General features: G+C 42.9%; 1 protein-coding gene across 2 annotated transcripts in view; it reads left to right on the top strand.

Annotated features, from left to right (window-relative positions):
* The window catches only part of SLC49A4 (solute carrier family 49 member 4), a 136600-nt gene that overhangs the window by 37572 nt on the left and 86435 nt on the right, over positions 1–12593 (top strand). For both annotated transcript variants that reach the window (XM_050917092.1, XM_050917093.1), the window contains one exon: positions 9232–9325. In XM_050917092.1, coding sequence (XP_050773049.1) covers positions 9232–9325 — 94 coding nt within the window. The remainder of the gene's footprint in view (positions 1–9231; positions 9326–12593) is intronic.

Genomic DNA, 12593 nt, shown 5'->3' with positions numbered 1-12593 from the left:
AACTCTGCTCACTATACAAAATGCTCTTCTGAACCCCAAAACCACATTACCAGGTCAATGTTGATTTGGATCTTATGCAAAATAACATGCTACCAGCCAATTCTTTAGTATCTAAAACTAACGGTTTACTAAAAAGAAAAGAACAACAAGAAGAGAGTTGTTAAATGGTAAAGCAATCAGATGCATACATAAGACTTCAAAGTCCATATATCAGGTTCTTAGCAGTATTTATTCCGGGGGTAATTCTGTGCACCTGCAGAAAACAAGGCCCTCCCCCTGTTTTTTTATTAATTTTTTTTAGTAATTCTTTTTGCTAAAGTCTGCTATGAATAATTTTTCAACTTTTCATCCCAAAAATGAACATCTGAAAATGGAAATAGTTTGATTTGTAAATGTTGCCTCATGGAAGTTTTAATTTGGTTGCTAATTCTTCTCTGTGGGTCAGGCTTCCTGACTGGACTTTATTTTCCATGATGTATCCCTTCCCTCTCCAAGAGGGGAGACTGTGGTGCATTTTGGGAGATGTAATCCAGCCATAGAACCCAGTGTGTACATGAGAATGGGAGCATGAGGCATCCTACCTACAGCTCCTATGAGGCACTGCAGCAGCATTTCCAAATCAAAATAAAATGATTTCTTTCAGCTCAACTTTTTTCGGTATTTGAATTTCCACCAAAATATTGACATTTTCCATGGAAAAATCAGACCTACTTTTTAGCAGAATAAAACTCACATTTGATCAGCTGTACGTAGAGCTCATTTCTTCAGGGTCGCTTCCCACAGCCACAACAGAAACCACAAATGAAGAAAGATAGAAGACTGTGGTAGTGAAAGAGGGAGAACAAAAACAAACAAGGTTGCTTCAGGGGAAAGAAGGCATTAGACCGCATGTGCCACCACAATATAAATGTTTAATAACAATGTGGACCTTTTTATATTGTAATACTGTTTTTTTTTTTAGTGCACACCTCCCCACACGTGCAGTGTGTGTAGGATGTATATATAGCACTGTGCGGTCCAACCGTTCACAGTTCCTTCTCTAATGCCTTTGATTTGGGATGGAATCCACAGCAGAGCCCGCTTTTCCAATTCCCTTACTAGGTGGTGCTTTAGCTATTAGTGTAGTATATGTAGCGTCTTCTTTGCATCCTTTCTTTCTTCTATTTTAAAAATAAATTTTGTTGTTGTTTTAACTTTACCTTCACAGTTATTTCATAGCTTAGGTTTCCATTTCCCTGATTCCCACTCTTCCCGACCAGGAAGCTTTTCCCCTCACCTGTAGGCCCAGATCCCCCAGGTTTAAGAGGTGCGTTTCTTATGGGGCTGCCTTCCGCAGTGCATTCGCTGTGTGGGAGAGGTACATGTCCCACAAAAGTGTTCCCACTGCCTTGGCCTGAAAACCAGAGCCAGAAAGACCGGGACATTAGGTTAAAACTTCTCCTCATGAGGAAATGGCTGCAACTGGCATTGGACCTGGACCCAGTTTATTCCGCGGAGAGACCTTCACGCTCTGCCAGGTCGTCTGCGGATTCTCGCTCCCCACGTCCCCCAAAGAGAGTTTTCTTTTTCTCACTCGGATGAAAAGAAACAGGCTCTCTTCTCTCACTTTGAGGCACAATCCACAAGAACACCATTCCCAGCGAGGTCTGTTGCTTTAACATCGTCTGACAGCGGACACAGCTCCTGGACCTGTTCAAATACCCCGATGCCAACATGAGGAAATGGTCTAAAGATCCAAACTGGGCAGACATACAGCCCTTGGCGCAGTTTCCCAACTCTGGGCAGTGAGAGAGGCCGACTTCAGGAGCTACAGCACTGACAAAAATGCCGGCACTGGTGCCGTTCCGACACTAATGAAACAGTTGGCACCGGCCAAGTTTCTGGCACCATCTTCAGACACTTCAGGAGAATACACCCTTCCTCACTGAGTCATACACTGGCACAGATGATGCTCTTCCCCTCACCCCCAAGACTTTAGATATCCTAAAGATCTGCTGGAATCTGACACTCCTGAGTCTTCACTCCTTCAACATGACCTCCCCCCACTTCCACCCTCCTCTCTGGACTCACAACACTCCTCCCTTTCTCCCCCTAGGATGGCACTTCCCTTCCCCACTGATGAGGAGGAACAGGAGGACTCCATTGCTCCCTCATCTGCTAGGCAAATCACACAAACTCATCCTCTCTATCCACAATCCGCATCTGGTCCACATTCTTGATATGGACCACTATGGATGAAGCCACATTTTCCATTCCCTCAACACTGGCCATATTGGGACCCGTAGGCCATGTACAGGGCACAGTTTGGGAACTCTCCCAGGAAGCAAAGCTGGAGACCTATACCTCTTCCTTCTCGATTAGTCTCTTGTCCTCCAGCAGTTGAACCCCCGCCTGTACCAACTGAAGAGGAGGAACAGGAGGAGGATGCTCCACCAGCACTACTGTTTTCATCCTCTGGCAAGGCTATCATGCCTCCACCTCCTACATCTGCTGACAATTTCAGACATTTTCAGGACTTATTCTGCAGGATTGCAGACTCTCTGCAGATTCTTTTGGAGAAAGTCAGGAACCAGCAGCATAAACTGATTGATATCCTCCACACATCCTCTTCCTCCAAGATCACACTACCAATCAGTGAGGCTCTTCTCAATCTTTAGAAGCTGCTCTGGCAGACCCGGCATTCATCCCTTGAACCTGCAGCCAGGTATCAGAAATGGGTGCCATTCAGTGGTGCGCGGTGAAATTGTTAAGGCACACAGCAACTTTTTAGATGACAGATGAAACTATTTATTTTCTAAAAACCTACCTCTAGCAGTTGTTAAACCAGATACATATGTTTTGGCAAATACTAGTAGTCAAATATAATGAAAGCTGAGAATATACAAATATGTGATTGCCTGACCTTTCTTCTGAAACTGAAAATCCACTCTTCTATCTTTTTTTAAGAAACTCCAAGGCGTAGAAATCAGGTAAGCTGTGCAGATACATAAGCAGTTCCCTTTTGATGATCACTCAAGCCAATTTGGACAAGCATTTGCTGTGCTGAGTGTTGCATGTGGATATCTTAATGCACTTTGAAGTTGAAAAAGACTGTTCCATCGTGGCAGTAGAGTAGGGAATAGTCATAATTAAGGTATCTGACTTGTTGACCTCAGACAAGCAAAATATGTAAATCCAGCATATGAATAGTTCTATACAAGTCCAAATTAATCTTTCCCTTGGAGCTGTTCTGAGTTGTACACAGCAAACAGTTCGGAGTGCAGCTGACTAATATAAAAAATACTGAGGTAACGTACTTGCAAAGATATGAGACTATCAGCTGGAAAATATGTATGGAACTCCTTGAATCTTTTTGGAGAAATTCAAGTTTCACTACGCTTTCAAATCTTACTGACATCTGTTTTCTGACATTGTCAGTAACCTCAGAGAAGAGACGCTTACATGTTGCTTGGCCTTTTCTTACTCTCTTTTCCCGAGGTTCATGTGCATCTTGCTCTGACACCTCTTTCCAAAACTCATCAAGAGTTTGTCGCTTTTGGTGAATTTATTCTGTCTCACGAACCTGCTAAATACAAAACCCAGTATTGTCCATCTTGGTTTGAAGAACATCAAATAACTCTCCTGTCACTTAAAATATGTCACTCCAGAGGCAAAGGAGAAACATAAACTGACAATCATCAAGCATGATCAGAAAAGTCTTGGCTGAGGTAAAAGATGAGTATTCCAGTCTCCTGGATTTTGCACTACGCTTCTCTGTTCTGCTTAACAGTTTGTACAAGCCTTGAGTGAAAATTTCATCTTGTGGTACAAATAGAAGGCAGGCTTTGCTTAAATACGTTTCAGAGAAGTTCAGCTTGATTTGGAGATCAAGAGAAAAATGCAGATATTCCTTCTAAATTTTTTAAAAGAATCAGTCATTCTCTGATACTGTATCCTGGAAAACTGAGAGCAGGATTTAGAAAATGAGCATAGCAATGAATAAGAAATGCACAGGGGAATTTTTCACAAATGTGTTTCTGAAGCCCACTTACATGACCTGCAATTACTGCTGCACCATGGTATGTCTGAGCTACCAACTTGTCACTAAATTTAAACTTCTGGCACACCATTTCAACATAGCGATAAAGGCCAGCTGCAGTTCAATTGTTGCTAACTTCAGTAAAACCAATCAAGAATTCTGTAGCATCACCATTCTTGCTCACATAATGCAGTATAGTCGAAAGCTGACACTTATTGGCGATATCTGAGGTTTCATCCAGTAAAATAATAACAAATGGCATTCCTCAATTTCTTTGACAATGACATTAAATCGAACATTACTTACTGCTTTAATGAGGTCATTTTGAATTCTGTTTGTTGTTCTTGAAAAAACAATAGAAGTTTCCAGATGCTGCTTGAGTAAATAATTGAACTCACTGTCTAATTCTAGGATTTTTACATAACTGCCCTGTCTCAGAGAATCATCTGATTTGTTATGCCCATGAAATGCCAGCTCTTGTTCTACAAGATGACATATATCACAAATTAGTTGCTGTCAGAATCAGGCTATTTAGCAAATTTTTGTGTGTGTTTTCTCACACCAGTTCTCTCTTGCTCATCTAACTGAAGATCAGTGTAAGCTTGTCCCAATGTTTGTAACTGTATGCAGGGTGCTAGGTGTTTCTGGCTAGTTTCATGGTGTCTACATTTTGTAGATTGTTTAGGCCATTGTATCCTGCCTTATTCCGCACTTTCTTTTCCTTGATAAAAAGGTAGACAGGGTCAGCATTATACCTTATTTCTGCACACCTACAGAGCCATTCACATTTATACATTGCTTCACTAAAATACTGTTTCAGATATTTTCCTGCTTCTGTAAAAACTCACTAATTGCAATTTTGGTTTTGACTGTCCATTTACTATTATTTGTTTTAATTATATAGTCACTTAAACTAAATGTAACTAATTTTGTACTAAACCGATTGAGTTTATGCCACTAACTTTGGTCTATCACAGATGATTCATTGTACACTTGCACGCCTTGTATATTTAATTCTACACTTCCCCGGGGAGTTCTCTCTGGCTTGGTCTCAGCTGTAGGACAGCACTGATGATGACAACAGTAACAGTGTTTGCTGCCATCCCCTTCCTGGGCATGCTTGATGTTCTCTTTATTCTCCGCGCTTGTGTTTTGCCATTAATGAGACTTTATTCCAGCAACCTGTGTGGAACTTCAATCTATGCCTTAAGCTTTTACAGAGAAATAATGTTTTAAAAGTGCTGGCTAGTCAGAGAGTATATGGTACAGAACAGAGAATAGAAGAACATATGAAACAGAAGCATATAAAAAGGCATTTTTCCAGGATGCACTTTAAAGCAGGAAAAGAATCAGGTGTGCTAATGAAGTGGAAACAGTAGGGGGGACATCTTGGTTTTTGAGCACCATAAATATTTAAGTAGATTTTGTTTTAGAAAACAGTAAAGTTTCAAATCAATTATGTATATAACTATCTAGGGGCTTTGTTTAACATGGCAATTTTAGTGTGCATATAATTTGTCTGTAGTGTGCTATATGAATTTCTAAGTTCTCCTGTATATAAATTTAGCAGAACTTGGCCAGTGGCTACCACTGACTGACTGCTGCTTATCTTGGTCCCACTCTCCAGTGCATACCTAGGCCTGGTCTACACTACGTGTTTAAACCGATTGTAGCAGCTTTAAACCAATTTAATGCTGCACCTGTCCACACAACGAGGCCCTGTATATCGATATAAAGGGCTCTTTAAACCGGTTTCTGTACTCCTCCCTGACGAGAGGAGTAGCACTGAAATCGGTATTACCATATCGGATTAGGGTTAGTGTGGCCGCAAATCGACGGTATTGGCCTCCGGGCGGTATCCCACAGTGCACCATTGTGACTGCTCTGGACAGCAATCCGAACTCGGATACACTGGCCAGGTAAACAGGAAAAGCCCCGTGAACTTTTAAATTTCATTTCCTATTTGGCCAGCGTGGAGCTCTGATCAGCACGGGTGGTGATGCAGTCCCAAATCCAAAAAGAGCTGCAGCATGAACCGTACGGGAGATACTGGATCTGACCACTGTATGGGGAGACAAATCTGTTCTATCAGAGCTCCGTTACAGAAGACGAAATGCCAAAGCATTTGAAAAAAATGTCCAGTATGATACAGAGTCCACAGCACAGTGCTGCGTGACAAGCGTAACGTAAAGCCAAAGAATCAAATGGACGCTCATGGAGGGAGGGAGGGGGTACTGAGGACTCCAGCTATCCCGCAGTCCCCAGCAGTCTCCAAAAAGTATTTGCATTCTTGGCTGAGCTCCCAGTGCCTGTAGGGTCAAACACATTATCCGGGGTGGTTCGGGGTATAGCTTGTTAATTTACCCCCCTCCCCCCCGTGAAAGAAAAGGGAAAAAAATTGTTTCTTGACTTTTTTCAATGTCACCCTATGTCTACTGCATGCTGCTGGTAGACGCGATGCTGCGGCAGTGAGGAGCAGTATCCTCTCCCCTCCTCTCCCCGGTGGCAGACCGTACAATATGACTGCTATCCGTCGTCATCATCAGCCTGTGAGTGCTCCTGGCTGGCCTCAGGTGAGGTCGGCCGGGGGCGCCTGGGTAAAAATAGGAATGACTCCCGGTCATTCCCAGTCGATGGTACAGAATGACTGGTAACAGTCTTCATCATAGCAACTGGGGGCTGAGCTCCATCAGCCCCCTCCCTTTCATGTGTAAAGAAAAGATTCTGTACTGCCTGGACTATCATAGCAGCGGGATGCTGGGCTCCTCTTCCCCCACACTGTTTAATGTCCTGCCTGGACTATCATAGCAGCTGGAGGCTGCCTCCCCCTCATTTTATCTCACTAACAGGTCAGTGTTTCTTATTCCTGCATTCTTTATTACTTTATCACACAAATGGGGGGACACTGCAACGGTAGCCCAGGAGGGTTGTGGGAGCAGGGAAGCAACGGGTGGGGTTGTTGCAGCGGCACCCCCTAGAATGGCATGTAGCTCATCATTTCTGCGGGATCTGACACAGAGCGGCTTGCTCTCTGGTTCTCTGGTACACTGGTTCTCTAGTACACTTGCACCATATTCTAGGCAGGACTGACTCTATTTTTAGATACCATAAAGGAGGGATTGACTCAGGGAGTCATTCCCATTTTTGTCTTTGCGCCCCCAGCCGACCTCAGCCAGGGGCACCTATGACAGCAGCAGACGGTACCGAACAACTGATAACCGTCATCTCATTGCCAATTTACAGTGGCATGGCAGACGGTACAGAACAACTGATAACTGTCTCTGCTATCTTGCAAAGGCAAATGAATGCTGCTGTGTAGCGCTGCAGTACCGCCTCTGTTAGCAACATCCAATAGACATATGGTGACAGTAAAAAAAAGCTGAACGGGCTCCATGATTGCCATACTATGGCGTCTGCCAGGGCAATCCAGGGAAAAAGGGCGCGAAATGATTGTTTGCTGTTGCTTTCACGGAGGAAGGAATGAGTGACGACATTTACCCAGAATCACCCGCGACACTATTTTTGCACCATCATGCATTGGGGTCTCAACCCAGAATTCCAATGGGCGGGGGAGACTGCGGGAACTGTGGGATAGCTACGGGATAGCTACCCACAGTGCAGCACTCCAGAAATTGACGCTAGCCTCGGACCATGGACGCACCCCACTGAATTAATGTGCTTAGTGTGGCCGCGTGCACTCGACTTTATACAATCTGTTTTACAAAACCGGTTTATGTAAAATCGGAATAATCCCGTAGTGTAGACATACCGCTAGTGTATTCCGTTACACATTTGCATGTCTGATGCTCCACAAAATGGCATCCTCCATGCAATGTGCCCTTGCATGTGTGGTACAAGCTAAGTCACACTGTGCAGAGGACACAATTTTAAAATGGCATCCTCCATGCTCGTTCGCGCAAGGGGGCTGGACAGAATGAGACCACAGGCAGCTAGTTTTTCTGGGGCACACAATGCATACGTTGCATGAATGGATGGCAACTGAACCAAGGCTGGACTTCTTTTATTCGTATCTATAAATGCAATTATCTATGTTCAGTTGTTGTAGTTCAGAAATGGTAGGTAAGCCCAGGATCTCTGCAAGTTTACAGAAAGGGGGTTTAGAGCAAGAAGCGTTTTTTAAGGTTTCTTATTTGCCTATTGGTATTGCAGTTGTTTTAAGTTTCATGTAATTGAATAATTCAGAGGGAAAAAAATATTCCACTTGTCTGTGCTCCCTGGGAAACAGACACCCTGCTACATGCAATGCTTTCTTTTGTTGTGAATGAACTTCAAGTTGTGTGGCCATATAGATATGAAATGTATTGCCACATAAATATGAAATGTACAAGTGCTGTTTCATTGGATAAATGCCATATTTCATAAGGCTGTCAAGATTTAACTCTGTCAAGATATATCTATTTTCCTTCTGCTTACTGATGACAGAAACATATCATCATTAGTAGTTGGCAAATGAAATTACAGCACTAAAGATGAATTTGTTTTTGATCTAGCAGTTTCTCAGTCCTGAATCACAGATTTGGAGGGAAAAGTATTTAAAGAATCAGTCAATTGTAACTTATTTTTTTAGAAATGTATTATGCACACAACCTCTGACAACTTGATATGAACCCATCAAAAACTTCTGTCAAGTACTGCAAAGAAGGCATATTTTTCCAGTGAATAATTTATTTCTTCAAGGTGAAGTGTAAATCTGCTTTATGAAAGACTGCAGCAAACCTCCCTCCTCCCCCCACAAAAAAAACCCCAACCAAAACAAAAACTCACTACTTCATTTAGTGTTCAGAAAAGAACGTGTGTGGGGTCCATTTCTCCCTCTACATATATAGTCCAGAGATTTTAGATTTCAGATCAAGTCCATTGTGCATAATAAGGAACCTTCAGCATGAGTACCAGTGAAACTGTATAGTATTTTTCTCTTCTTAAGGTGCTTATGTATGATTGGCCCAAATCCTGCAAAAGAATGAAAAGGTTGGATCTTGAATATAGAGAGGCCTGTATTTTACAATGTGAAGTCATGGTTGATATCTGTAATAACACAAAGCTTCATGGTTATGTAAGTATTTATGAAAAAGATGGCGTGTCAAGAAGCAGTTTCATGTTGCATGTATGTGTATGTATTCATCTTCATTCTTAGCATTATTACTGCTTTATTTTTAAAATTTTTAATATATTGTAATTTTTGTTTGTCTTAGGTCTCAGAGTAACAGTGTTGTTAACATCCTTCCTCATGGTGTTAGGAGCCGGTCTAAGATGTGTACCACTGTCAGACCTAACAATAAGAAAAAAGTAAGTGAACAATATATATACACATTTTTGGCATGTTTTAAATGTCCCTGTTTTCACTGCTATTACAATACAGAGTAATGTCAACAAAGGTTTTCCATATCAGACTCTGATATATAGAAACATCCATTCAATTTAAACTAGCTGTAACACTTCTTTCTTTGTTTCTCAGAATTGATTTTAGCATAATTCTTTTACATGGTATCTGAGATTGCAAAGCACTTTATAAACTTCAATTAATTAAGCATCACCACGCCCCTGTGAAGATAAGCATTAAGCTTAGTTTTACATATGAGGAAACTGAGGTAAAGAGAGGTTAAGAAACTTGCCCAAGGTCATACAGTTAATCATCCCACACAAAATAAAAAATAGATTATTTGTTAAATGTTAAGTAAGTAGCTTACATTTTACGTATTGAATTTCTGTGATCAAACACCGAAGCAAATGAACTAGTATGAAAGTGCCCACCCCTTGCATACAGTATATTACAATCCTCGTTCCTAGGAAATATATATTTTGAAATTACTTTCTTTCTTTGTGGTTGAAATGTATCCTTAGCACATAGGCAATGTCGGAGATGGGAATAGAAAGTAGTACCTTAATAAAACTACATAAATCCAAACTGTTCAGTTGTGCCTTTCTTTAGAATGTCTTGAATTTGGAAGCCTGTCCTTAGTACAGGCTACAAGTCCTATTGTTATGGTCATGCTAAGTGACCATTTGTTGTTCAGCCATCTTTGTCTGTTTTTATACACTCTCTTGCCAATAGGAGGCAGCATAATAACACAGCTATACATTTCTTTTTCTTCAGAAAAGTATAGTAGCATTGACTCTTAAGTATTTGTGTGTGTGTGTGTGTGTGTATCTTATTATCTAGAAAAGGAATTAATTTTAAAGGATTTTTTGGTCTGGAAGTGTCTCTTTGCCTTAGAAACTCAGTGGTATATTTAACCTCTTGTCTCTTTGCTTTCAGTAATAGGAGCAGGATAATTGACTTGCTCTAGGACCACATATATTTACTGTTTGTAGATCATTCAGCAGAGAACAATGAAAGAGAAGGAATTTTTTAAATTCTCCTGCTCCTAGCCTTGCTCTTGAATTTCATTGCTCCAAAATAAAATAGCAATGTGGAAACTTTTTTGCTGAGGAAAGGACAGTGGCTTTTATTTTTGAAATGCCAAGTACATTATAGGGCAGAGATTTACAGACTGCAAATCAGGTAAGTTGTAAAGAGAGAGTTGGATGGTTTAGGGGACAGGTAATAAGATAAGACATCTAGGTCATTGATTCTAATCCAGACCAGGTCAGCAGTGAGTAAAGTTACCATCATGTGATGACTAGTTTAATGACTTAGGTATAATGTGTTGATGATTTCATTCCAATTCTCAGATGACAAGTATGTGTATTACAAAAATCACAGGTACACCTGATATTAACCATCTTTGTTGCTAGTTGCAGCAGGTTATTCAAGGGATACGTCTACACTACGGGAGAAATTCGATTTAACATAAACCGGTTTTATAAAACATATAGTATAAAGTCGATTGCGCGCGGCCACACTAGGTACATTAATTCGGCGGTGTGCGTCCATGGTCCATGAGGCTAGCGTCGATTTCTGGAGCGTTGCACTGTGGGTAGCTATCCCGTAGCTATCCCATAGTTCCCGCAGTCTCCCCCACCCCTTGAATTCTGGTTTGAGAGCCCAGTGCCTGATGGGCAAAAATCATTGTCGCGGGTGGTTCTGGGTACAGCCTCACCCCTCCCTAAGTGAAAGCAGCAGACAACTGTTTTGCGCCTTTTTTCCTGGGTGAACTGTGCAGACGCCATAGCACTGCAGGCATGGACCCCGCTCAGATCAACACCGCAATCGTGAACGTTGTAAACACCTCAACGCATTCTCGTGCAGTCTATGGTGAACCATGAACTGCAAAGCCAGGCGAGGAGGAGGCGGCTACGGCAGCGCGGCGACGAGAGTGATGAGGACATGGAAACTGAATTCTCCTTAACCGCGGGCCTCTGCGCTTTGGAGCTCCTGCTGGTAGTGGGGCAGGTTCTACCCATTGAACGCCGATTTTAGGCCCGGGAAACAAGCAGAGACTGGTGGGACCGCATAGTTTTGCAGGTGTGGGACGATTCGCAGTGGCTGCGAAACTTTCGCATGCATAAGAGCACTTTCATGGAACTTTGTGACTTGCTTTCCCCTGCCCTGAAACACCATAATACCAAGATGAGAGCAGCTCTCACGGTGGAGAAGCGAGTGGCAATAGCCCTGTGGAAGCTTGCAACGCCAGACAGCTACCGGTCAGTCGTGAATCAATTTGGAGTGGGAAAATCTACTGTGGGGGCTGCTGTGATGCAAGTAGCCAAAGCAATCACTAAGCTGCTGATACAAAAGGTTGTGACTCTAGGAAATGTGCAGGCCATAGTGGATGGCTTTGCTGCAATGGGATTCCCTAACTGTGGGGGGGCGATAGATGGAACCCATATCCCTATCTTGGCACCGGCGCACCAGGCCACCCAGTACGTAAACCGCAAGGGGTACTTTTCAATGGTGCTGCAAGCACTGGTGGATCACAAGGGACGTTTCACCAACATCCACGTGGGATGGCCAGGAAGGGTTCATGACGCTCGCGTCTTCAGAAGCACTGCTCTGTTTAAAATGCTGCAGCAAGGAATTTACTTCCCAGACCAGCAAATAACTGTTGGAGATGTTGAAATGCCTGTAGTTATCCTGGGGGACCCAGCCTACCCTTGATGCCATGGCTCATGAAGCCATACACAGGCAGCCTGGACAGTGGTCAGGAGCTGTTCAACTACAGGCGGAGCAAATGCAGAATGGTGGTAGAATGTGCATTTGGCCGTTTAAAGGTGCGCTGACGCACATTACTGACTGGCTCAGACCTCAGCCAAACCAGTGTCCCCTTTGTTATTGCTGCTTGCTGTGTGCTCCACAATCTCTGTGAGAGTAAGGGGGAGACCTTTATGCGGGGGGGGGGGGGAGGCTGAGGCAAATCACCTGGCCGCTGATTACGCGCAGCCAGACACCAGGGCGATTAGAAGAGCACACTAGGAAGCGGTGCGCATCAGAGAAGCTTTGAAAACGAGTTTCATCACGGGCCAGGGTACGGTGTGACTGCTGTGTTTGTTTCCCCTTGACGAACCCTACCCCCTTGATTGACTCATTCCCTGTAAGCAACCCACCCTCCCCCTTCGATTACAGCTTGCTTAAGAAAATAAAGTCACTATCGTTTAAAAATCATGGTTTAGGGGA

The sequence above is a fragment of the Gopherus flavomarginatus genome, chromosome 10, assembly GCF_025201925.1.
Source record: "Gopherus flavomarginatus isolate rGopFla2 chromosome 10, rGopFla2.mat.asm, whole genome shotgun sequence".
NCBI lineage: Eukaryota > Metazoa > Chordata > Testudines > Testudinidae > Gopherus > Gopherus flavomarginatus.
Note: the sequence above shows the minus strand (reverse complement) of the source record. Positions and strands in the feature narration are given on the sequence as shown.